General features: G+C 40.6%; 3 protein-coding genes across 6 annotated transcripts; 2 read left to right on the forward strand and 1 right to left on the reverse strand.

Moving 5' to 3' along the window:
- The first annotated feature begins 662 nt into the window (after positions 1-662).
- Positions 663-10874, forward strand: mns1 (meiosis-specific nuclear structural 1). The gene is made up of 10 exons (XM_077518558.1): positions 663-1104; positions 1925-2134; positions 2555-2682; positions 3950-4052; positions 4169-4398; positions 5800-6016; positions 6099-6206; positions 7911-8168; positions 8902-9027; positions 9445-10874. The coding sequence occupies exons 1-10, from the start codon at positions 1102-1104 to the stop codon at positions 9547-9549; spliced, it is 1488 nt and encodes a 495-aa protein (XP_077374684.1). The 5' UTR covers positions 663-1101; the 3' UTR covers positions 9550-10874.
- tex9 (testis expressed 9) lies at positions 10372-22710 on the reverse strand. 3 transcript variants are annotated; one of them, XM_077518559.1, is made up of 13 exons: positions 13374-13391; positions 13163-13241; positions 12852-12917; positions 12655-12718; positions 12490-12560; positions 12179-12221; positions 11873-11928; positions 11659-11795; positions 11433-11524; positions 11177-11350; positions 10869-11003; positions 10604-10738; positions 10372-10535 (listed from the first exon to the last, which is right to left on the reverse strand). In XM_077518559.1, the coding sequence occupies exons 3-13, from the start codon at positions 12890-12892 to the stop codon at positions 10458-10460; spliced, it is 1026 nt and encodes a 341-aa protein (XP_077374685.1). In that variant the 5' UTR covers positions 12893-12917; positions 13163-13241; positions 13374-13391; the 3' UTR covers positions 10372-10457. The 3 variants fall into 3 exon arrangements, with proteins under 3 accessions (XP_077374685.1, XP_077374687.1, XP_077374686.1); XM_077518561.1 differs by lacking the exons at positions 13163-13241; positions 13374-13391 and adding an exon at positions 22605-22710; XM_077518560.1 differs by lacking the exons at positions 13163-13241; positions 13374-13391 and adding an exon at positions 13463-13893.
- LOC144017224 (DNA-binding protein RFX7-like) lies at positions 13474-27187 on the forward strand. Of its 2 annotated transcripts, none has more exons than XM_077518557.1 (9): positions 13474-14015; positions 15728-15761; positions 19282-19373; positions 19452-19574; positions 21322-21435; positions 21803-21887; positions 22008-22221; positions 22446-22729; positions 23304-27187. In XM_077518557.1, the coding sequence occupies exons 1-9, from the start codon at positions 13873-13875 to the stop codon at positions 26250-26252; spliced, it is 4038 nt and encodes a 1345-aa protein (XP_077374683.1). In that variant the 5' UTR covers positions 13474-13872; the 3' UTR covers positions 26253-27187. The 2 variants fall into 2 exon arrangements, with proteins under 2 accessions (XP_077374683.1, XP_077374682.1); XM_077518556.1 differs by having other exon boundaries at positions 13475-14015; positions 21319-21435.
- Positions 27188-27484: the final 297 nt, after the last annotated feature.

The following is a 27484-nucleotide window of genomic DNA, read 5'->3' on the forward strand; positions in this document are numbered from 1 at the left end:
AGACCACTGTACATATACACGTTTAGAATAATAGCTCGTAGGCAGTTAGTATAAGGCCGAACAAATGGGTGGATTGTGCTGCTTTGAAGACCCTCTTTATTTTATCGCTCAGTTTCTAAACTGAAATAATCTAAACATTTGGCAAAGACATATATTTGGAGAATATATATATATATATATATATATATATATATATATATATATATATATATATATATATATATACACACACATATATATATATATCCATCCATCCATCCATCCATTTTCTTGACCGCTTATTCCTCACAAGGGTCGCGGGGGCTGCTGGCGCCTATCTCAGCTGGCTCTGGGCAGTAGGCGGGGGACACCCTGGACTGGTTGCCAACCAATCGCAGGGCATATATATATATACATACATACATACACACCCACACACAAGTATAATTTATTTATACATGTATTAAGGCAAGTTGTAAAATGTCTGAAATCTTGTTTATGTTCAACAAATTTAAAACATATATCATTCTGTTTCTACTAAGTCCTGTCTCAAATGTTCTCCAATTTGGATACTATAATGGATAGGAACGCATGCCGAAAAAGGTTTCTTGGGAGGAGCAATATGGCGGCCTCGCGACTTCAAAAGTCTTGTTCTATCGGCTATCCAGTCATAACCCTACTTCCTGCCTCCCCAGTCTCTTCATTCAATTCTACTGGGGTGGGGGTTTCGGTTGGGGTTATTCACAAGTGCTAAACTAAAATAAGGACCACATGTTTTTTTTGTTTTTGTTTTTTTTGCCTCCCACTTGGACGCTGCATAAAAGTTCCCGGATGTGACGCAATCGCCAACGACCTTTGCTATTGGCTGAGTACTGGACGTGGTTCCCAGGGAAACAAATTGCCAAACATTTGCAGAAACGTCGTCACGCTTTAAACGACTTGAAAGCTTTACTATTCTGACACAGTGGAAAACAAGGCTACATAATATCAATCGCGGTTGAAGCTGTTTATACACAAAATCATTTTGTTGGGTGTTTTGTGTGTGTTTTAGAATTCGCGAAGCAAAGTTCCAAGTCCCGTTCCAAGTCGGCTGAATTCAACACGGCATAAAAGAAGACAAAGATGGTAAAACTTCGTGGAAATGAAATGAAAAAAAAAACCGCAAGTTTGTCTGCCTGTCTGTCTGTCTCTCGTTGAGAGACGAGTTGAGCTGCTGAGCATAACTAATTTCCTTACAGAATACTTGCCGTATTAGTAACATTTTGAATAAATGTGCAAATGTTATTTGAGAAGTTTAGCTGAATACCAAGGATATCAAACATTTTATATCTTTCAATGTAGCTAAATGCCCATTGTACGTCCTTTGTCCTCACTTTGGCCTACGAGTTGGACAAACTACATGTTAGTAGCGCTGCAAAACTACTAGTGCACTACTAGTTAACATCTATGTGCTACTAGTATGCCGCAGTTACCCTGTTGGTGTGGGGAAAAAAAGTCACAATAGTGGAAAATAAATATTACTATTAAGACATGTAGTCCTAGTGTACAAAATTATCAAGTAAGTGGCTTTGTTTATTTACAGTACTAGGCCCTTTTTGTAGGCATGAATGAAAGAAATGGCCACGTTTTGCCTTTGTAGGATGTAGTTGTGCAACTAGTATGCCAAAGCTGACCTAATGCAAAATGTCATAGTCGTGGAAGGCCACATTTGGCTTTTAGTATGCTATAATGTTAACTACTGTGTATGTGTCAGGCACTTTGCAGCCTCCTGGATGCTATTAGTCGAACCAAAATGCCCACTAGTTTTGCTTAACTAGTAACATGTAACTAACTACTAGTGTGCTGAATTTTCTTTCTTAGAACAAAGCACATATTAGTACATGGACCATGAGTATGTGGACTAAACGTGCAAACGGCTTTCCATTGTCTTTCCCACTCTGTCAAGAGTCAGAAATTGACCCGTAGTCAGCAGTATCGGATGGTGGAGCAGCGCCGCATCTACGAGGCACAGAAGCAGGTGGAGGCCGTGCGAGTGGACCGCGACCGCAGAATCATAGCCTTCGTGAGGGAGGAGGACAATGTGGAGAAGAAGAGGTTCTTAAGACAGGTGCAGGAGGAACAGAGAGAGAGAGAGATCGAGGACGCCATGGTAAAGGTGTGTTATTGCGGTGCTGAATCACATATATGCGAGGGGAGGTGGGATTGGTTCTCTCCATTTATCCAACTCTGTCGGGAAAGTGAATTGAGATTTGTTTGTATGTACATTAGCCATGTTTGAAGTTTAGTTACTAAAAATGTACGAAGACTTAGAATTAAGTATTACTCAATTTACTCAAGTTTTTCACCATTTTGGTTTTCCTGATTTTGTTTTGTTTTCCTGATGTTCAGTTAGCTAGCTTGCAATATGCAGGCTACATGCCGAAAATGCATCTTTTTCTATGAATATTCTGCTGTCCTGGTTGCTTCAGAGCACCTCATTGTTGGCCATGATGTGTGGTAGGCTTTAAGCTAGGAATCCCTGTGACCCTGACTGAACATGATGAGCTCTCACTGCCACCCCCTCACAATCTTGCAGGCCCAGAGTGAGAAAACGGTGAGGGAGAAGCACCTTATACACCAGGAGAGGCTGGCTAAAGAGCTGGCCCGCATCAACCAGGACAAGCAAAGAGAAGGCAAAATCAGGCAGCATATTAGAGACAACAGGTACTCTATACCTTGTCGTACAATTACACTACTCACCACAACTTGACGATAAGAGGCATCATCAATGGATCCGTCAAATCTCTCTCATAAAAATAAAGATTTAATTTAATGTAGTTAAATATCTTTCTTGTAGGAGTCTGTGTCTCCTTTTGATTTAGTGGTACAGTAATTCTCAAAGTGTAGTATGAGTACCACTGGTGGGCTCCCTCTAGTTGTGCACAAAAGAATGACTGCCCAAGTACAATACAGTTTTAATTTAAATGATGAGTTAGTGGGGCCCTTTTTTTATTTATTTATTATTATTATTATTATTATTATTATTATTATTGTCCTGCTGCCGTTTGCAGGGGATTAAGCAGGCCCGGCTCACAAAGAGCGAAAACCCACATATAATTGTCGCCAATTTAAATGTATGAAAAAAAAATTAAATCCCCCCCCCCGCCCCCCCCCCAAATTACTCAAAAAACGCTGATAAAAATTACAGTAAATATAACATGTAATGTCTTATTTCCCGGAGCCAATCATTGACATTATTGATAGATCGGGCAAATTAGGACATTACAGCCGATCATCGATTTTTGAAAAAAATGCAAAATATCGTCTGATGTCAAACCAGGCAATCAGACTGGTGTAAAGTCTATTACATATTTGTTTATTTTCACAAGTCATTTAATTTTTTTCCCCCATGTAGTCACACCTTTTTTTTCCTCTAGTAGCTTTTTTTTCAATTTATATTTCTTGTCTATAGTCTCAAATAATTTTTTTTCCCACAGTATTTCAACTTTATCCTGTAAACTTTGGGGTGTTCGATTTCCCATAACATCACGTTTTGTTTTGTTTTCTCATAAAAGCTTACTTACATGTAAATTTATGTTTTCCATGTAAAATTTGGAGTTTATTCTTTTTCTTGTAATGTTATATATTGTAATGGTATTATTTTTGGGGTGTGGTGGTTCTGAGAAGGAACAATACAATAGCAATTGTTCATGTTGCTATTAGAATGAAAAGATAATCTGTAAGGCTTTACTTGAGATTCTGAATGAACATGGCTGTTGTAGTCCACCAAAGCGGAACATCTGTTGAGAATGTTTCCGCTCATCTTTTTGTTAGAGAACAGCAAGTCAATTGAATACATAGTTGGATATTTATCTTCAAAAGGTTAAGTTTAGATTTATCCCTAACATTCTCTCAAACTCTTTTTGGAAGTTGTGCATTTTTCCTCTCTCTGTGTCTTTGTTGCTCATTGTCTCTCTGAACCACCTTTCAGCATTGAGATTCGAGAATTAGAGGCAAAGTTGAAATTGGCCTACGTGAGCAAGGAGCAGGTGGCACAGATGGCAGAGCATGAAGCTATCAAGTGTGAGAAAATGGTGATCTCCTCATATGCACTTTTACCTTCTACGCATTGCCTCTTGAATCGTATCTCCAAAAACAAAATCAGCCGAGGTGATTCCCTGTACTGTCCCTGTCTCTTCTCTGGCGTCAGCGTGAAGAAGCAGAGCTCTACAATAAGATGAAGAGCATCTACGACCGAGCCACCTTAGAAGAGGAGAAGCGGGAGCAGAAGAAACAAGAGGAGCAGCTCCAGTACCTACAAGACCTCAACCTGCAGCTCATCGAGCGGGAGCAAAGGAAACAAGAAGCCTACGACGACTTCCTCAAGGAGAAGCTCATGGTGGATAACATCGTGCGCAAGATTTACGAAGAGGATCACATGTGAGTCTTGATGATCACGTTTACACCTTACCAGGCATGGAGCCGTTTTTGCGTACGGTAAAGGATGAGTGGGAATGGATGCCTTGTGAGGAGGTCGGAGATCACCAGGATTTTTCACAAGCAATTGTTAAAGGGATATTTGACTCACTGAACTATTTTCAGCAGTGCAAAGTTAATATTTTCTCCAGAATGAATTTATTATTTTTCATGGACAATTAATACCTTTAAAAAGTAATTTTTCTACTTGCTGCCGACCGATGATGACATCACCTGTGCTGAGGAATTAGGTAACGACCAATCATGGCTCCCCAGTTTTCTGGGTTTGGTCAGTGAACTGAGCCATGATTGGTCTTTAGCACAGGTGATGTCATCATCAGTCGACAGACAGCAAGTGGAATATATTTTTTTTTAAAGGTATCAATTGTTCATGAAAAATAATGAAGTTACTACATAAATAATAGACAAAATATTAACCTTTTACTGCTGAAAATGGCTCAATAAGTCAAGTATCCCTTTAAGACTGATCTCAATTAAAACAGCTGCTAAAATGTAATATAAAAATATAATACTTTAAGTACTCAAATTATAGAACAAGCGCGCTAAAGCAAGTTTAATTAGCTGAATGATATTGGAGCCCTCAACTGACTTGGGATAGAAGCAGCAGGGTACACCCTGGACTTTTTTTTTTTTTTTTTTTTTTTTGCATGTAGGAAGAAGCTTCCAATTTTGAATCTTCAGTATTTAAATTTAATCTACTACTATATTTATGATAACATTTTTTTACTTACAAAAACTGCAAATTCACATTGTCTCCAATTTTATGGTCTTATACCAGTAATTTGTTGAAAACCTCGTTTATTTGATGTTTTTGTGCAAAAAAAAAAAAAGTATAGTGTTCCAATGTATATAAATTCCCACATTCATCTTGACCATACAAACTAAAGTGGAAACATTTTAGAATGCCAGTGGATAAAAAACTATTAGAGTTCCACCAAACCATTCTCTCTTGAACTGAACCTGTGAACATTTTTCTTTCTATATTCTTTCTCTTAAAATCTCGACAGGAGGTATTTATTTCATTCACTTACAGGTTCATAAATATAAGGTGCCAAATCTTGAGTAGCAGCCAATTTCAGAACGTCATTTAAGTGGTAGGTGGTCATTTACGTGGTCGTCAGCGCGCCCTCCAATGGACAAAATTAGCAACAGTTACTTGCATTGAAAAATTACAGTTAATGTGCTGCCCATCTCCACACGTTTGTCACCGCTGCTCTAAATTGTCTATCGGTGTGGGAATGGTTATGATGTGCCCTGAGATTGGTTGGTAACCAGCCCCAGGATGTAGCCAGTCTCAAACCGGGATGAATCAGCAGACTGACAGGTGTTGGTCCTGTGTTGAAGGGCGCAACAGAAGAAGCTGGAGAGGGTGCGTGCCACCCAGAAGCACATCAAGGACTTCAAGGCCCAGCGGGCTGAGTGGCAGCGTTTGGAGAACGAAAGGATGGAAGAGGAGAACAGACGCCTCAGGGAGTTCACACAGAGGCAGAAGAAGTCAAAGCAGGACTTCTTCGCCAAGATCAGAGCGCGAGAAGACGCAATACAGAACCTCCGTGATACGGTTGATAGGACTTAAAGTTTTCTCTTTTTGAAACGTGTCAATGTAGCACTCTCTCAAATGAACCGTCCCTGCTTTTGTCCAGCTTGCTGAGAAAATGGGCGAGGACATGCGACACCGTGACGAGATGGAAAGAATTCGTCAGGAGCTTTGTCTCGAAGAACAGGAAGAAGCCTCTAGAAAGAAAGATATTGTAAGAATATTTTCTATGTTCTTTTAAAGGCCCAGTATGCCGGTTTCACTCAGGAAAATGCACTTTTTAAGTACAGGATGTACACACTTTAACTTTCTCTCAGTCGAAACATCTGGGTTTATGTTCATCTTTGGTGGTGATTTTGTCCTAAACACCACCCCCCCCACCCCAAAAAAAATACAGGCTGGGGGTGTGGGGGTTTAGGACAAAATCACCCCCACACATTAAGAAAGGCCCAGATCTGTAAATTGAGAAGTAGTTTGTTTGTTTAAATCCTGTATTCAAAAAGTGCATTTTCCTGAGTGAAACCGGCAGATATAAAAGCCACCACACTGTGTAGCCCTTGATATATATATATATATATATATATATATATATATATATATATATATATATATATATATATATATATATATATATATATATATATATATATATATATATACATAATTTTTTATATATTTTTTTTAATAAAAAAAAAAATGCTGATAAAAATTCACTATACATTTTCCAAGAAAACATAGGTAAATGGGGAAAAAAGAATCTCGGAAAAACAAGAGGAAAAAAAAATGACAAATTGACAATCCGCATGTGTCCAACTGTGAATATACAGAGTTCGACTGTGGTTTGAAGTTGTAATGTCACTAATCACCACTAGATGGCAGCCATATATTAGTTGCACTTATACAAGGTCTTATACTACTAACTAGAAGGTGAATAGGCCTAATATTTTTTTTGCACATATGGAATGATATGCAGGACAAATATAGTACCTCCGCAATATTAAAATTTTGAGTCAGTAGATGTTTGCGGAACAATTTACAAAATAAGTTTTTGCACTTAACTCATTTGCTCCCAATAACTTGTGAATACGTTTTTTCTTTATGTTTTAAATCCCAAAGACGCATTTATACGTTTTTTGTTTTTGTTTTGTTTTTTGTTGTTTTTTTATGCTAGAGCATACAGAAGGCTTTGATGCAGCCTCTAAACTGCAAAGAACGGTTGCAGAAATGTTAGTTATTACATAAACGGCCAGCAGGGGGCAGCAGAGCAAAGGAGATCAACCAGGGCCATGTTGAAAACAAGCTCAATTACTGTACTCACAATTCGAAATAGATTCGTGAAAATTGATGAAATTGAGCTATATTCTAATGCTAATTGCTGCAAAACGGAAATAGATAGAAATATACTTTTTTCATGATCAAAGAAGAGACTTTAATCTTTCTTCCGATAGGTTCCATGTTTTTATAGCAATACAACACAATATTCTGTGGGCCTTGCAAAATCTGTCAAAATCCAGTAAAACAGCCAGGAGTGAACGGGATTGCTTTTGTGAAAATGGCTGGGAGCGAATGAGTTAATATTGGTTTCTTGTTCAGCAGTTTTGTGCTGTCCTTGAATGGCAATTTTTATGCAAATAAGTCCTTTGCACTGGAAGAAAAAAAAGTTTCCTTCAAACCCTCTGTTGTTGGGTTTAGATAGTGTATCTTTTATACATGTATTAAAAAAAATGAAATATATTTAGAGCACATAGTTTGTGAAACATCTGTTTAGGAAGTGTGCGGTCCTATATGGTCCCCAAGTAGCACTCATGAAAAATTGTATGCCTTTTTCATCATTTGTTCCCCACTCAAGGGATTGTGTCATTAAAGCAGCAAACTTTCAGGACAAAATGTGACGTCAAAATGTTTCTCCACCTTCCAGGAAGACATGGAGAAGAACATCAGACAGAGGCTGACGTTGCAGAGGACCTGCCAGGAGCAGTTGGCCATGAAGGAAATGCGTCGGCAGGCGGAGAGAGACGAAGAGGCGGCCTTCCGGAAAATGACCATGGAGAAGTTTGCGGAGGACGACCGCATCGAGCAGATGAACGCCCAAATGCGCCGCTTGAAGATCATGGAGCACAAACGCCAGGCGGATAAGCAGATCGAACAAAGACGACTGGAGCTCCAGGCCGACCAGGTACCCGTCCGCCGTCCTTCTTCGAAACATCACCATGATCGAGCACCTGTGGGCATTGATTGAATATCTTTGATATTCATGTACCAGTAATACTTACTGTGCACTACTAGAATGAATGTCCACACTAATTTGACATTTCTGTATACTAGTAGGACAACTTTGGCATACTTGTAGGACAAAACTGTACACAAGTTGCATGGACTTTTAGGGAAGAGGATTATAGTAGCACTAATAAAGTCAGAATTACTTTAAAGTCAGAATTCTGACTTTATTCTCAGAATTCTGACTTTAAAGTTAGAATTCTCAGAATTCTCACTTTACTGGGATTCTGACTTTAAAGTGACAATAATAGTGAAGTAATTCTGACTTTAAAGTGACAATAATAGTAGTACTAAGTCAGAATTACTTTAAAGTGAGAATTCTGACTTTATTCTCAAAATTCTCACTTTAAAGTCAGAATTCTGAGTTTAAATTGAGAGTAATAGTAGCACTAATAAAGTCAGAATTACTGACTTTAAATTGAGAGTAATAGTAGCACTAAAAGTCAGAATTACTGACTTTAAAGTGAGAATCCTGCTAAACTTTTTTTTTCTCTTTACTGGCCCTAATCCTCTTCCGCAGACTTTAATTAAGATGCATATCAGGAATATATTTAATACTCAAACTACTTTTCACCTTTCTGCATCGATGTCGGCGGACCAAAGTGAGATTCATTTCTCTTTCTGCTTTACAGGATAGGAGAGCTAGAGAAAAGGCACTGGAGGAAGAGCGAGAGGCGGTGTGCAGGCAGATTATCGAAGAGGAGAGACTGAAGCTTCTCCAGCGCCACGCAACCAAACTTCTCGGACACCTGCCAAAGGTAATACACGCCAATCTTACGCTGCACTGATTCTCAGCCTCTGTGTCGTGGCGCATGAGTGCTGAGAGATCATCGGCTGTGTTGTGGTAAATTATCCAAATTCTCTTATTTGGTCTGAGAATATTTGCTTCAAATAGAGTGAAGCCATTACAGAACCACCCGCGATGGGGAAAATTCTGTGATATATAGACAGTATTAAGAAAAAAAAATGTGGGCATTGTTTTACATTTGAATTAAGTTAACATTTCCATTTTAATATTAATAACTAATTTTAATGATTATTATAGTGACGATGATTTTTTTTTTTCATACACCACAGCACTTTTAGCATTTGCCAATATTGCTTCACTGTATTTTACACATTTGTCTTATATAGGGAAAGCATTCTGTACATGATGTCACTTGGTCTCTTTTCAGGGTATACTTCGTGAAGATGACCTGAAGCACTTTGATGAAGACTTCAGGAAAATGTTTCAGGCAAATCAAGCAGAGATCTCTGAAAACCAGGGTGGAGATGATTGATTCATTTTCTTGTCATTTTTTCCCCCCATTTTTAACTTATCCATTATACAATTCTAGTGACCTAATGTAATCATGATTTCATGGCCAATACGTAATAGTCATATGTACACAATACATGCATTTTGGATGAAGTCTGACACAAGAGGTGCTGATGGCAAGGTCAAAATATTAAAAGACATGTAACATGTAAGCTGTGCTTAATGATGATGATCATGTATAAATTAACATATTGTTGAATTAATAGCTTTCATGTTGACAAAAACGAGTTGTTATTGTTTAATGACAATTTTTTATGCAACATTTGTACTGGATCTAAGTGGATAGTGTAAATGTGCCCAATGTTGTTGTTGTGTGTATTTCAAAGACTCTAATATTTTTATTGCTGCAAATTAACAGTTGCACTGTAAGTAAAATCATAACAAAATTAGTCTGCTACCTTGACTGCTGTGACCCCTGACCATCTGTGAGATGCCAATTGCAAAATTTGGATGCTTTTGAGCCCTCTGGCGGCATCTTAGGCCTAATCAAGAACACACCAGAGGTGAAATTGTTTACTCTTGCAACCACCCAAGTTGAAATGTCATCATCCATCTCACAGCAGTGTCCAGTGGTGTATATGCAAGAATGGTCACTAGCACTCCAGATTTTTTTTTTTTTTACACTATAAGAATTAGTATGATGAACTGAATGCCAAATGACTTTTAAAACTCACGTCTACAACCAACATAGCCAACCTAACAATCTCTCTGCTCTTGTACCCACACAAAGGCTTATTTGTCCTTAACCTCTTGGCTTTCTAATCCAATCACAATACACACAAGATTGAAAGATGGGTCCATATCATTTTAATGTGAAGGACATAACATTTGCAAAATCCAACATGCCTGAGCCAGTTTATAAATAAAGGTTTATGTTTTGCTCCAGTCGAGGACCTTCATGAACTCATCTTCTGTGAAGGACAGCAGCTTGGCAGCTTCAAGATGCATCTGCACAGAAAGACATTTGAACAAGAAGCACAAATGGATTATTTTCCAGTAAGAGTAGAGAAGGGCACCTTTTGTCTTTTGAGAATGTCGATCAGCTTAAGCTGCTTCTTTAACCCGACGATCAGCTCCCCTTTCTGCTTTTTTAGCTGTTTGTTTTCCGCCAGGAGATTTTCCCGAGTCTTCTGTTCGTCGTTGATCTTGTCCTTGATAGAAAAGAGAAATGACTATGAATAGCACCTTGTGGAATATGAAATCTTAATGGAATATTTTCATTCATCCTAACACATACTGATTTGCTACAAAAGTCAGTGTTTGAATAATAAACCCGCTTGCCTTGTTTATTTGTTTGGTTTTGTTGAGTTCCGACTTCAGGCGTTCCACCTCATCCAGAGCTCTGGTCAGACGAAGCTCCACAGTGTTGTGTGCGGCTACTCCTTGCTTGCTGGTTTTGTTCAGCTTCTCCATTTCCTGCATTGCAATGTCATAGGCTGCATTTAAAAAAAATATATATGTTGTGGTATCTACTTGTAACGCTGGGTTATTAAAAATATATATATTTTTTTTCAACTGATTTAGGGTAATTCGCTAAACTTTTTACACCCCGAGATCCCTGATCGACAAGACCATCTGTCCCCTCTTACCTTTTGCAAAGCGGACACTTGCAGCTGAAAACTGTCACATTTGAGGGTGGCCTCGCTCTCGGAAGCTTTGAGCTTGTCCATCTTTGTCTGCTGGATGTTGAAGTTCCTCTGGAGCTTGATGCGATCATCCTCCAGCTGCTTGTTTTTGGTGTTCAACTTGTTGATTTCATCATCCTGACCCAGCCACAATGACAATGAGGATCTCTGTCGCTTCCTACAGGCGAAAGATGGCTAATACATTTTGTTTGGACTCTACCTTTTTTTTTCTATCACTCAGAAGCTGATCAATTTCCGCTTGCATCATCTTGATGTTGGCCATCAGGGCATGGATTTGTGCACTTGAAACACCTAAAACCAAGTAAGTCAAATACAGTGGCAGTTTCACTTCAGGGGTAGTTTGATATTTGATGAACAAAAAGATAAAAATGGTAAATTTCCATTGTACACTGACTCAAGGAACGATAGATATGGAAGCCACATACCCGTCCCTTCATTGTCTCCGTCGTTGAACACGTCATGAGGGGCCAAACGGTTCATCCTGTCCTCCACATTTTTTATCGTCTTCGCCACAAACGATTCAGCCGTATCTCCCGCGGCTCCTAAAGCGCTCTCACAAACTCTAAAAGGTGACATAAAAAGAACTTCACCAAGAGAATGTGACCCACTAAAGCATCACTTCGACCAATTGTGACTCACGCTGGGTTTGAATGGGCCTCTTGTGCTTCGGACTTGTGTGACTTTTTGGGCTCCACCTGGGAACAGGTCATAAAATTTGTTATTGTTACATATTTAGAGTAACTGATGATTGTCATTTGCAAATTCCTCAACTAAATATTCTTTGATGCTATATGGACGGATGTTTGTTTGCATGACATTTCTGTATACTAGGACAAGTTATTAGTAAGGCAAAACTACTTGTAGGGGACAGGAAGCTACTAGTGCCTGTTACTTGTAATAATGTTCTAGTGCAGCACAGTAGTTTATGGCTTTCCATAATGGTACCTTGCGAGGCTTCCGCACAGGCGTCTCTCCATCCTTGGTGTGACTGGAAGAGAATGGACAATGTAATATGCATTAATTTTCTGTTACAGGATGGATACACCTTGGACTCATTAGAAGCCAATTGTAGGCCACATATAGACAAATGGCCATTTACACTGCAAAAGGACTAAGGACAATTTAGTTTTCAATGAACATAGTGCACGTTTTTGGAATATGGGAAGGGAGCTGAAGAAACCCAATGCAAGATACATACAGCGAGGCAAATGGTGCTAACCACTAGTCCATCATGTTTACTGATTGGTAATGATCACCTTGGCGCTTTTTCATCTTCCAAACCCTGAAGCACACTTGAAGGCTTTGAGAGAAAATCATCCCGTTCTTTCTAAAAAATAAATAAATGAAAAAAGAGCGACATTGAGGTGAGATAAAAGTACACTGACAAGCACCCCTTTTGTTGCATTTGTGTAAAAACTCACTTGTATTTGATCTGCTTGCATTGCCAAATTTGCTGCTTTGGCCTCCAACTTTGCATTTAGCAGCCTGAAGAAAAATTGCAAAAACTCACTGAATACCTACTAACCATTCTAAGACATGAAAGTCTATTTTGGGTTGATATTTGGTCACAAAATATCGTAAACATTATTATTGAAATAATGAAGCAAAATACTCTTACTTGTATTTTTCCTCCTTAGCCAAAAGGTCACTTGCAGGCATCTTTGGTGGTCTTCAAAGCTTGCACCTGAATGTAAAAATTCCCACAATGGTTCAATATGAGCCAAATGGTAGTAAAATTCTATGCATTTCGTGCACATAAAACTTTGTAAAACATGTCCAAAGACGTTTGTGCACTGCCGTTTAGTACTAAAATGCTAGTAAAGAAGCTAAACTAGCACTGGTATTTGATTGTGTTTCCATTAAATTAATAAAAATCCCTTGCTAGAGCAAAGTAACGTGTCGATATTTGTATTTTATTTGATAGCTTACCAGGGCGACAACAGTCTGCGTCTTTCCGAAGGGGGGGAAAAAATTCTGGTCGCTTGGCAACTACCACAACAATCCTCATCTACGGAGGCCGAGTTAGAGTTACAACAAACGGTATTAAAATATGTGACAATTACATTTATAGCGTATATTTGCTATCTTAGGGTATTTTAAAAACTAATAAAGAAAACGTTTTGGGCGTCATTTGACTGACCTTATCACGTGGCCCTTACGTCAAACGCGGTGAAATAGTAAACTAACCGCAGCATAAAATGAACCTGCTGACGATTACGTTGTGCTTACGTATTGTTTTTATGGCTGTGGACGTCACTACGCATGCGCGTGGCTGTCAGCTACTACGCGGCGCACATGCACATGCAGTATTCGAGAACTCCTGAGAAGCAGCCACTGGAGGGACTAGCTCGATGTTCCTCACACGTCCGCCCACTGCTTGGACATTTACGTATTCTGTCCACGTGCAGACGAGTGTTTGACGCTTCTTTCTTATGAAGACTGCAACAAGCGGCGGGCTGGAGGGGCGAGATGTCGGAGGAGGGCTGCTGACTGACGACAACAACAACACGGCGCGCTGATGATGTTGACCATGTCCGCTTAGCTCGGCGACGACCTCCCCTTTTCTAACCTGCCGGCCCGCCCAGGAGAGTCCACGCCTCATCGTCCGGTGTACCGCGGTCCAGCCCGGGACACCTGCGATGGCTGAGGAGGACTCTCACCAGCAGCCTCAGCAGCAGCAGCACGCGGACCGAGGGGCGAGCAACTTCCAGTCCGGTCTGCTGTCCGGACTGCAGGGCGCCGAGGCCGGCGCGCTGCAGCTCCGGATCAAGAACTCCATCTGGTGAGCGGCGCACATGGCTGTTGTTTCGGTTTGCCAACCCATTTTGCGTGAGAAAACAACAACAAACAAAAATGTGCCGAAAAGTGAATACCCTGGTTAATTTAATTGTACCTTTTGCTATCTGTACTTGTTCTGCCGGCCACTATACATCACTGGCATAGAGAGATTTGCAGTAGGTAAACCCCCGCCCCAACAATTATTAGGCTATGTGAAATTGGATGTTTTTTTTTAATAGTGTCGAAATTGCGGTGACGTTTCAAATAGTATCACCTACCCCAATAACGTTACTTAAATGGCGCAAATGGAACATTATTTATTAAAAAAGAACACCAATTTTCAGTGGGTCATGTACTTTTGCAAATTCATCTTGTGGCATACAAAAGCATTTGGCGTACATCATAAACCTTTTTAGGGGACTTTCACTATTCACAGCAGGTCTTATGCTGCGTTCGAGGATGGTCGGAAATTGGACTTTTCCGAGTTTAAACCAGGAAGTGTGTACGGGAACGCCCCCTTGAACTCGGAAATTCCACTTGCGAAGTCGGAAGAAAAAAAGGACGACTTCACCGGCGGACTACAATGTGACGTCACTCTGAATGGCAAAACACAATTTACTCAACAATGTTCTTTACAATATGTACTATGCGCCCCCACTAGTCTAAACATGGTATACTGATTAATATTGCGTTTGTGGAATATGAAGTGACCCGAAAAATCCACCCAATTTTTCCCATATCAGGGTGCGGCCATTTTGTTTTGTCTGACATCAAAGAGCTTTCTAAAATACTTTTTAAAAATAAAAGTTAAATTGGCCTCAAGACACATGAATTTAGAAGACCTGGAAGTTGAACATTCTACTAAATTCTCCCAAAAATGTAGACATCTGCTTTTGCATTTGAACTTCCATTTACCAAAAAGTCCCGTTTGGGCCAAAATGGCCGCTTTCTGTCTGAACAAACAAACTCGTGCTCCACCATTTTCTCAAAATGTCGGATGAAAGAGTCCATAGGTCTAAAAAGAGGGAAAGCAACTTGATGCTGAGCAGGCGATGGAGGAAGTGGAGGTGATGGAAATCGCTACCGCACTATTGAGACTGGATATTAATTAATGGATCTATTTAATCTCTTTCAAATACCAGTTTGTCTGTAATCTATTGGCCGAAAGAAACAGATCTCAGGTCTAATCCAGTGTACCTGCTAAATGTGTCCCGAAAGCAAACTAATGAAAGATCCCCGACCTCCTGGTATCAGCGAATTAAAGTGAACTGTCCTCGGCGCGGCTTAGGGCCAACCGCGCTGACCCTCGCCGAGCCAGTGTCCTTAAATGTGACCCGCTTGTACCTTCTGTCTCACTGTCAACAACAAGATGACCTGTCTGCAGATTAGGAATTAAACCTGGACAAGTCTGCCTGCCGCCGCTGCCGCAATCCCACTCTGAATCCGCAAAGCAAATGTAGTAGCTGTTTATTGACAGGCAAATATTTGCTTCTGCGTTTTCTCAAATTGTGTTAGGTTCAGTAGTTTTTTTTTGTTTTGTTTTTTTAACATGTTACAGCATGTGTCCGTGGTGGCGGGCTACATGGCCGGATAGATGCTGAAGGGAGGGTCAAATCATGCCAGACATTCCTCTGCTTTATAAATAAATGCAGCAGCGCTCATGTTACATAGCAGCCTACGAGCGTACTAATTTATACTATTATCTCTTCTTTTCAGCAAAACGGTTCAATCGAAAGTGGACAACATTCTGGTGAGCATTCTTTTGGTTTATAACATATTTTGTTTTATTCTATTCAAATGTATAAATGATTGGCGACAAGACCACAATAGTGCCCACAATTAAAATAAGGTAACATAACAATAGTCAAAGGCATATATTCTTTATCCTCTGTGAAGAACAACTAATATGACTAATATGAATATGGCTTACTGAGGCAGGTATTTTCACATGTGCTGATATCCTTCCTTTTGTTTGCCTTTTGAGGTATATTTTTCCAGAAAATTTGTGCTTAACTCCAAATTGTACCACTTTTAGAAAGTGACATTTCCACTGTGAGTGAATGTAGAACTGGGGAATTAACGTCCGGCAGGTTCAACCCCCTGACTGCCTGCTGCCCCTGGAAACTTGTGGTTACCTAACAACAACAACAATAACAGACGGGAATAAAAAAAGGTTAACTGGATGTGTTTATTCATAGGAGTGAAAGTAGAGAAATATCTGCGTGGAGGCACATGTATCACTGTGCGGATATGTCATTTCCTGGGTTACAGATTTCATTTGAACCCATCAGGCCCTTTCTGGGCTGTTGCCAAAAGTCTCGAGACACAACTGTTAATTAGTTACTTTTGGAATCACATTTTGGACAAGACCATTAGGGCTGAACAATATTCAAATAAAAAATGACATACGGGAAGCGTATCGCATTCACTTGAAGAAAAAAAAAATCCTGTTTTTCTGACTTCTTTTTTTTTTTTTAGGGAGGGGTCTTTGTTTTTGTGTGTGTAATTTTTTGTAATTTTCAGTTTTTGTGATTTTTTCCCCCCCGGTTTTACTGAATATTATTTTTTTCCTGTCCATTTAAAAAAATAAAATAAATCTGAAAAACAGGAAGAAAAAAATACTCAAAAAATCAGAAAAACGGGGAAAAATTATATATATATATTAAAAAAAAAAAAAACTGGGAAAATTTTTTCCAAAAGAGAGCACCAGCTTCTAATTTTTCCCATTTTTAAAAATAATTTCCCCTTGTTTTTCTGAATATTTTTTTCCTGTTTTTCTGAGTACAGTAATTTTTCCGCCTATTTTTCTGACTATTTCCCATTTTTCAAACTATTTTTTATGACAGAAAAAAAATCAGCAAAACAGGAAAAAAAAATCAGAAAAACAGATTTATTTATTTATTTATTTTAAAAAAAGGTCCCTCAAAAAAATAGCCAAAAAGCATTTTTTTTTCAAGTAAATGCAATACACCTCCATAAAATCACAATGTAGTAGAATACAATTTTAATATTGCAAACGTTGCAGTTTTGAAGAAAAAAAAGTGCTTTATTTTGGTCCGTCAATAGGTTTTATTTTTTGCATACTGTATGTATATTTTATTTATTTATATACTGTGTCATCAAAGATAAAAGGCTAACCTTAGCTTCTCCAGACATATACGTAACTTCAACATTGTTCCTGGACACCAGTTTTATAACGAGTAAAAAAAACAAAAAAACAAAAAAAAACAGGTTCACTGAATTGCAGGTGTATAATTGCATGATGTCCCAATACTTTTGTCCATATTCTCTATGTGCTCAAAGCCAATATTTGAATTGAATGCAAAGTGCTTAAGTTTGAATTCTGTTCATGGTCCGCCCATGTTGCCCACAGAAAAGGACATTTACCAGGCAGGCATCTCAACATCCTTGTTTGCCCCTTTTATCCTTGAGCATCATTAGTACACAGCGCCACTCTCTGCTGAGGAGGCAACGTCAAGGGCGAGCGAGCCAAAGCTGAGCATGATGAATGAACACCATGCTTCTGTCTTCAAAACATGCAGAAAAGGAAGGGCTCCCTCCTGATTATAGCTTTGTTAATGAAACTGTACTGCTAGGTGAGATAATAGTATGCCGTAGTATGTATCATCGTGGTGAACATTTCCTCTCTGTATTTATTTTTTTTCTATTTGTAGTTTACACTGGGGGGAGAGCATAGATTAAACAAAGCCTTACGTTAAATTTGCTAACTGTCCCAGTGTGTTGCGCTAAAGTGCCATTTAGGCATGTTCATCATAGCAGTACTGTTGGTCACCACAAGGGGATTGGACAATATGTGGTTATTTCATCATCTTACTTCGAATTTAAGAAGTGGATGGATTAGATCAAATCAAACCCTGAATTCAAATTGCCTGTGTTTAGCTCAGTTTATGGAAAAAAACCGTTTGGGGGTGCATTTTTCTTTAATTGGTATCCCAATGACGATAGGTGAGGGGATGCCTTATCAACATACCTCATTCCAGGCAGGAGCTAGTCAAGGTTAGCTTGACCTGCACTATTACTTCCCCAATGATAAAATGGCTACAGAGGAAGAAAAAAAAATCTCTGCCCATGTTTTCCAACTCACTTACTGTGCTCATATTAGGTGAGCATGAGTCTATCCCAGATGGAAATTTGATCTGACGGCTAGGGATGTAACAATAAGGGCGATGTGATATTAAAACTGCCACGATATCATCGTCACCATGTTCATGATATTTAACTCATTCAGTCCCAAAAATGGGTAAAACCGTTTTTTTTTAACACTTTGTCCTTCCCTCCCAAAAACGTGTTTAGACGTTTTAATTTTTTTTTTTTTTAATGCAAGAGCATGCAGAAAGCTTTGATGCAGCTTCTGACACGAAGAGGTGGCTTAATGCAATGGTAGTTATTGCGGCCGCCAGGTGACAGCAGAGTATAAGAGATCAGCCAGGGCCATGTTGCAGCAAGCTCTTTTTGTCAGTGTTTTACCAGGAATGTGAATATGGACGAAACTTAGCTTTATTCTAATGCTAATTGCTGCAAAACGGAAACAGATACAAATACACTTTTTCTTTTTTCCTGATGAAAACAGAGACACTAATCTTTCTTTTAGTGTGTTTCATGTTTTCATAGCAATAGAACAGAATATTCTGTGGGCCTTGCAAAATCAGTCAAAACCCAACAAAACAGCCGGAAGCAAAGGGGGTTGCCTCAGTGAAAATGGCTGGGAGTGAATGAGTTAAAAGCAACACATATTTTAAAAAAAAAGTCAGGTTGATTTCCATTTGTGCAGTTCTAGCACCCTCTGATGACTAGTATTTTAGTGCAATTTAATTTTCATTAGGAATGTTTTGGCCCTTCTATGTTTAAAATCTACGTTAATGGTCAGATGAAGGGGAACGTAATATGCCTGTGAACTGAGTCAATATGTGTACGTGCATTAGCAAGTAAGCGCCTCAATATTGTTAGAGATTGTAGATGGTTTATATGCATTGCTGTTATGTACCAACTCACAAAATTGTTTTTTTTATTTTTATTTTTTGTATGAGCTCTTTTTTCTTTTTTTTTACAATATTGTGACCTTTTTTAAATATCGCAAACCTCCTCACAATATCATGATAATTATCGTATTGTGAGCTTCATATTGTGATAATATATCATTATGTTTAGATATCATTACAACTACTGACAGCAAGAGCAATTCACTTCTTGAGCACTTCTGATATGCTGACCTCCAATTATTTTCCTTTTCCCCTTTTCTACTTCCACAGCAAGATGTTGAAAAGTTCACAGACATCGAAAAACTCTACCTGTACCTTAAGTTGCCTTCAGGTCCCATCAGCAGTGGCAGCAGTGACAAAAGGTAAAAATAGAAGTACTTTTTTTTTTTTTTTTTTTTTTTTAAAGTGCGTTACCTAAATGAATGAATGTATTGTCTCAGTGATCAGAGTGCTGTGTCATCAAGCCGCACGCAGCAGATGCACGCGTTCAACTGGATCCACAACCACTTAGAGGAATATCCAGAAACCTCGCTCCCCAAACAGGAAGTTTATGATGAATACAAGTGAGTACTTTGAAATGTTTTCCTTGCTAGCAGCCGCAGCAGTTCATTACAACCGCCAACATTAACATCAGAGTCATCCAAATTACTGCCGGCTGAAGCGTCAATATAAATAGACGCTGCAGGCCTGAGAATCATAGAGCAGCATGTGCTGGTAATATTAGAATGGAAAGTCTGAGACAGCCATTGAAATGCTCCGGCAGTGTTACGTAACTGTCCACTCACAGATATATTGGCGCCTTCGGGGTGGACAGGTGAAAAGGCTCTAAGTGATCACAATGTACACCACTGCTAAACATAAAAGCCCTTTTTATTCAGATTTCATTTCTATTTGATAATAATAATCCCTCGCTATACCACAGTCTACATTTTGCAGTTTCACTGCTTTGCAGATTTTTTGAAATCGTACTAGTATATAATAATAATAATGAGCTATAGATTTTCTGTGATAGGTTTTCCACACGAGTCTTACTACAGACTCACGAAGGAGGAAAGCGTAAAAGACAGAATGTCCAAACTTTGGCATCCTTTCGCACTTTATAAAAGAAGCTAAAGCGCAATGTGACTGTTGCTAATGGCGCATTCCAGAAAAGTGGGAAGTTGGATTTATCCCACTCCGATTGTACCATATGCAACCAGTTGCAGGTGAATGTAAACAACAAAGATGATTCATCACGATGTTGTGGGTATTTTTTTTGACATTTTTTTCTGCCTTTTTTGCTATAAATTTCTGGCATTTTTGCTTTGCCAATTTTGTGCACGTTTTATGGTAATTTTCATAATTTCTTTTTTTGGTTTTGCAATTTATGCTTAACTTTTTGAACATATTCTATTCAGCCTTTTCTTCAATCAATTTTGTGGACATTTTATGGTCATTTTGAGAATTTCTTCTTATGTTTTGGGAAATTTTATAGTTACTTTTTTTTTAACATTTTCTTTTCTGCCTTTTTGGACATTTTTAGGGAATTTTAAAAACTTTTTCATCTATCTTTTGTCTCTTTGACAATTTAATAATTTGGACTCTGACTTTTGAATATTTAATTCTTCTTTTTTTTTTTTTTTATTCTAACTCATTAATTAATTTAAAGAATATTTTATAAATAAAGAAATAATTCCTACAGGTGTTTTTAGAGATCCACAGAAAAGGGACTAAAGAACCACATATGGCTCCAGATGCGCAGGTGGCAGACCGCTGATGTAGAGAAATAATCAGTGCAAAGCTTGAAGGCAGAATTTTTCCTCAACTTTTTATGTCATCAAATTATTTGAGTTAATAGTCAATTAATGCATTCACTCCCAGCCATTTTCACTGGAGCATTTCCCTTCGCTCCCGGCTGTTTTACTGGATTTTGACTGATTTGCAAGGCCCACAAAATATTGTTCTATTGCTATAAAAAAACAAAACAAAAACATGTAACCTACCAAAAGACAGATTACAGTCTCTTCTTAAAAGTATACTTCTATGTTTCCAGTTTGCAGCAATTAGCATTAGAATATAGCTGTTTCATCATTATTCACAAACCTGCTTAAAATTGTGGCGATACAGCTTATTTTCAACATGGCCCTGGTTGATATCTTATACTCTGCTGCCACCTGCTGGCTGTTTTTGTAATTACTACCATTTTATTTTCACCAGTTGACTGCCGTTGACAGGCTGCATGCATCAAAGCCTTCTGTATACTCTAGCATAAAAATGAATTTAGTGTACACTGGCTAAGTTTCTTCCAATTCTCTCTTTTCTTTCCAGAAGCTTCTGTGACAATCTCAACTACCATCCACTGAGTGCTGCAGACTTTGGGAAAATGATGAAAAATGTCTTCCCCAACATGAAGGCGCGTCGACTTGGCATGAGAGGAAAATCAAAATATCCTTCAGTGGAATGGACTGTAACAGCCTGCCTCTACTCACTGGCCATCTGCTCTTACAGTTCATAAGCTCTCTAAATATAGACGTGAAATGAAATAAATTCCCCCTCTGAAGCAGTGGCATAATACACAAGTGGTGGAGAGAATTCGCTGTGATCTTGACCTTCATGACACTTTTTTAGGGCGTGTTGTCCTTCTTTTGACAATGCTAAACTTTACATTCATGACTTTCAGGGGTGCTAACATTTTGTGAAACTAACTTTCATGTCTTTTTTGGACAATAATAATAATCTGTACTTATACATTTTATTTTTTTACAGTATAAGCATTAATTAATAGCACATATTTTTCTTAACACTGCCTCACATATTGCTATAGTGGGCTAAGGAAGAGGCCCTTTGTTCACTTTCCATGCTTACCAAGTTTGGACGTACACAAAACTGGAGAAGGAGTGAGCATATTTTCATTTTCCTTTTTGCATTTCAAAATTAATCTTTGTGTTTTAACGAATTTCTCACCACTCTTTTATTGTCACGTTGCCAATTTAAGCATACATTTGATTGTGCTCCAGCTGCAGTGTGATGGACTGGATTCAGTAGGCCACCTCGGCAGTCTGAAAGAGGAGGTTCGCTTCGCGGCTTGCGATTTGGTGTGTGAGTGGGCTCAGAAGGTGCTGAAACGTCCGTTTGAGGCAGTGGAAGAGCTGGCTCGCTTCCTGATGGACAGCCACTACATCAGCAACAAGTCCCTGGCAGCTCTCACCATTATGACAGGCGCAGCAACAGGTGGGGAGGCGGTTAGGCCCTTCATGCACGCTTACAGTGACACCTGGTGGATGTGGCGTGGTACTGCACTGTTATAATTGGGAACGCTCAGTCATAACGTACCTGTTGTCCTACTAGCCTGTCGAAATACAGTGCATCTAGTGGGAAAATGTAACTATTGAGGCTTAAATTATGATTATATTTGACTGTATATTCATGTTACAGTATTTATTTATTCATTTCAGAAGTTAAACCTCTGCAGACAGCCTCAGCTTTTGTGCCCACCGCCGATGCACACTGCTTCCAGCCACAAACGACAACACTGTCGTCTCCAACTGTCGATGCCAAGCAACAGCTCCAGAGGAAGATCCAGAGGAAGCAACAAGAACAAAAGCTGCACTCACCCGTACCCGGAGAGGGTTCGATCAAGACGGCAGATGACAGCAGTGGGCAGTGCGGTAGCCCAGTCTCTCCTTCACCTCAGCCAACCATTGGCATTGTGGTCGCTGCTGTGCCAAGACCTGTCACGGTAAGAAACAACATGATTTATTTTATGTAACCAATGTGGACATAAAGAAAACAAACAGGAGAAGATGAACACCTTACAGAAGTAAATAGAAGAAACTACAGTAACCATTGACATTAAACGTGAAAGCCAAATAGTAGAGCTGCACAGTTTTGATAAATAATGTAATTGCGATTCTTCTTTTTCTGTAATATTGTGATTTAATAAGTGATTATTTTTTTCCAAGGTCCTTTTTTACATGTATTTTTTCACAAACACAAGCATTAATCTGTTTCACAATAAAAATATATGATTTCTTATTAGGGATAGACACCGATATTCAGCATTTTGATAAATATCATGATCGATCCTTTTGAAGAACCATATGGCTGATAATAGATCAATTTTAAAGTGTTCACTTCAGGGAATTATCTTTATTTATTACTTAATATTTATATTTAAATTGGTTCAATAATTCCCTTTTTAGAGTGAGGTGCTAAAAAAAACACAAAGGTTGTCTATTGCAATACCAAAACTGAAATAATCAGCGGTATGTACAATTGAGTGACCTTATCTGACAGACTTTCCTTGTCCGCAGACGCAACAAAGCGGCCAGTTGATGTCTGCCAGTCCAGTGGGAACTGGGGAGAGCAAATTGCTGCCTATAAACTTCCAAGTGGTGGCCCAGCCAGTTCAGCCACTGAAACAAACCCCCAAGACCTCGCAAAATAATCTCCCAAGTCCAGTTGTGGAACGCACGGCTCGCCAACGCTATCCGCAAATCCTCCCCAAGCCAGCGACCACCACTGCAATCGCGCTGTGCTCGCCCTCCACCATGATCATTGCCAACAACCCTATCAAGACCGTGATGACCACATGTCATGTCAGTCCCGTCAGCCTGGTCAAGATGACAGCCATATCGCTCGCACCCTGCAGCGGCAATGCCGCGACTTCCCTAACCGACACCACTTTGAGGCCGGCGTCTGCCGGCATCAGCAGCTGCACCGCGTCTGAGGACGTGCTGAGATCCCGTCAAAATACGAGGAGTACCTCCGCACTGCCCATTCTGGCCCCGATGACGAGGCCTGAGCAGGTCGACGCCCACGATATTGATGTGGAAATGGAGGTTGAAGGTATACATAAGAACAGGGAAAACCCAAATGTGAGCAGCGTAATGCTGGTGCAGAGGGCTGCTAGCGTTCCCATACCTCAAAGCAAAGGCTTCCACGCCATCTCGAAATATGATGCAAATGTCCCCGTGAGCACCAACGCCACAACAGCTGGTATGAACGCAATCTCTCTGAATTTCGCTCCCTCCTGTCAGAATACGAGCACTATCTCAACATGCAACACCAACAGAGTACCTTCAATCGGGGAAGGCTTCTGTGCGAGTAAGACCTTCCGGAAACGCTTAGGCCTCAGCCCCGCCCCCTCTCCTGTCAAGAGGGCTTTTCTATCCCCACACCCAGAAGAGGGCGCTGGTTACGGCAATCGGAGACCTGAGAGTGCGCCGGTCGCCCGGGAGATGGAGATGAAAATGAGCTCGCTCCTGCCCAGTCAAGTCCGTACACTTGGCGATGCTATTTTCAGAGCCAGCGGCTTCTCCTCTGTTGCCAAAACACAGAGCGCAATGCAGAGGAAAAACACTGGCAATGTTTTGGGAACCACCGCCAGTCACATGGAGCACATGATGTCCGACGTGCATTCCATACCAAATTCTTCAGCGGCTCTTCAACATGTTCAGCCACAGACCTACGCTAACCCAGTTCCTGGACCTCTGGACTTTTTGGATCAAGCATCCGCGTCGAGCCAACTCCCTATGCAGAGCCAAATCGAATACTTCCCGTTTGATGACGACGTGACTCAAGACAGCATCGTGGAAGAGCTGGTCCAGATGGAAGAGCAGATGAAACTGAACAATAAACAAGAGTTTGTCAACAACGGCTCACTGCAAGCGCAGCAGGGCGTGATGACGCGTAACGTAATCTCCTCCAACCAGACGATGAACACTTTCTACCGTGCCGCAAACAGCGGCGGCAATCTCGTCCAAACACCGACACCCACCTCGGAAATGACCGGCGCTCAAGGTTTGACCAGAGAGAGCCCCTGCTCGCGTATGACCCCCGTAACGCCAGTCGACAGCTCCCTCGGGAGCAGTCGACACACTCCGGTGGGGACTCCTGTCGGGACTCCGCTCTCTAACTGCAGCAGCACCGTCCCTCCCAGCCCCGTGGAGTGCAGGAATCCCTTTGCCTTTACTCCCATCAACTCGAGCATCACGAGTTTCCACGACAGCAGCACCACGGTGTCCAGCAGCCCCGTCAAGCCCATGCAAAGGCCGACAGCCACCCACCCGGATAAGACCCGACTGGACTGGATGAGTAATAGCTACAACAGCAACGTAAATAAATCCAACAGCGCCGTGGGGATCCTGCCCAGCTATCAGGGCCTCGTAGATGACCACTTCCAAAAGCCTCACGCCTTCGCCGTCCCTCACGCCAGGCACCACGACGGCCGTTTTGGCCGCTTGACGCCCGTTTCCCCCGTGCAGCAGCAGGTAGCCGGCACGGCCAAGCAGGAGGGCTTCGCCGTGCCGGCTCCTCTGGATAGCAAAGCCACCAACCTCCCCGCCAGTGGATCTTTTCGATGTCGCAGCGTTAGCCCCGCCGTGCACCAGAGGAACTTGGTGGCGAGCGCAGGAACCAGCGGCCTTCATAATATCCACCAGCAGCAGTGCGTCTCCCCGTTTAACTCTCCGGTAACGTCTGAGATGTTCAACATCTTCGCCGACAACCAGGGAAATCTCGGAGTGAGCAGCGTGGCTCAAAGGAGTCGCTCTGTGCCCCTCAACATCATGATGCAGACGGAGGTTCTAACGATGCCGGGCCGGCAATGCAGCGGCAAAAATATCACTGATGTCCTTCTGGGCAAACTGGAAGGGGACCATGACACTGTGCGAGGGATAGCCATGAATAATTTGCCTTCGAGCTACACGGCGCGTATGAATCTCACTCAGATCCTCGAGTCTGAGAATGTCGGCCCGATCCCTTCAGCTTCGGACTCCGCCAGCGCACACATGCCACTAAGGCCAAATTACCTCAACAATGAACAAATGTTCTTCTCTGCAAGCGAAAGCCGAGCACAGTCGGCATCTGGGGGGCAGCATCAGCAGTCTGCACAGCAACCTTTGAGTACACAACAGCAGTTGAGTTTCGACGGCACCTTTAAAGACATCCAAGCGGACAGCGGCCATACTGCCGGCGCCGAGCTGGCGCAACAGGTGTCGGAGCTAGCGGCAGGCGGGGCAGATTTTCCATGTGAACTCAGAATGACTTCAGACTTGTCCGGTAGCATCAATGACCTTAATACACTGGATGCCAACCTTCTCTTTGATCCCAGTCGTCAGCAAGGGCAATATCAAAGCTCTGCTTCAGAGGAGTTGGCCAATCAGCCGCTGTTTCAGCAAATCAACAGCGACACCAGCCATTCTGGTGGACTTGAGTGGCTTGAGAGCAAAGATCACACAACTGTCGGGTTGATGGGATGAGAGCCTTTTTAACTTATTTGCTCCGTTCTATTTTAAATGTTTTAAGTGTCCCAAAGACGTATTTATACATTTTTTTATGCTAGAGCATACAGAAGGTTTTGATGCAGCCTCTCAACTGCAGTTAACAGGTAAAAAAAAATGGTAGTAGTTACAAAAACGGCCAGCAGGTGGCAGCAGAGTATCAGAGATTAACTAGGGACATGTTGAAAACAAGCTATTTCCCCACAGTTCTAAACAGATTTGCAAATAATGATAACACCCTGCTATATTCTAGTGCTAATTGCTACAAAACAGAAACAGATAGAAATATACTTTTTTTTCCTGATGAAAGAAGAGATGTTAATCTTTCTTTTGGTAGGTTCCATGTTTTTATAGCAAAAGAACACAATATTCTGTGGGCCTTTCAGAATCGGTGAAAATCCAGTAAAACAGCCGGAAGCGAAGGGGGTTGCTTCAGAGAAAATGGCTGCGAGTGAATGAGTTAAAGAGGAGGCAACCCCAAAAAAAAGTTTTGTTTTTTTTTTAACAATATCACGTTCACTGCAGCCCCACTAGTTTAAACACGGTATTCAAATGACTATTGTGTTTATGACATATGAGTTTAACAGCAAAATCCACCTGTTTTTATCCATCTCAAGGGGCGGCCATTTTGTCACTTCCTGTCAACTTAAAATGACATCACAGTTGCTCGGGGCTCAGTCAACAACCAATCACGGCTCAGCTTCAGAAAACTGTCCAGCCGAAAAAAACAGTTGAGCTCTGATTGGTTGTTACCTAAGCAACTGTGATGACATTTTCAGTCGACAACAAGTAACAAAATGGGTGCCCCCTATAAATGGTAAAAATGGCTGGATTTTGCTGCTTAACTCATATTCCACAAACGCAATATTAATCAGAATGATGTGTTTCGACTAGTTAGGGCCCATACAGCATATTGTAAAGATTTTTTTTTGGTGTGTGTGTGTGTGTGGGGGGGGGGGGGGGGACTTCCACTTTAAAATTATGCTGAATATGTTGCGACGGTTGTCAGGTTGATGTTTTCCAACTTAGTGAAACACTGGACGCAATCTGATTTGTCCAGTTTAAGTGTTGACCTAAGCTGACATAATGCTGCAGACCTTTGATCAAAATGCTGGTCATTTCTTTTCATTCGACGTTTCATGTCATTATTTGTGTAAGCATTTGTGACACATTAACATAATCTAAGGATATCATTATCTTACCTTTTAAAT

This window comes from Festucalex cinctus, chromosome 4, assembly GCF_051991245.1.
Source record: "Festucalex cinctus isolate MCC-2025b chromosome 4, RoL_Fcin_1.0, whole genome shotgun sequence".
NCBI classification, from domain to species: Eukaryota; Metazoa; Chordata; class Actinopteri; order Syngnathiformes; family Syngnathidae; genus Festucalex; species Festucalex cinctus.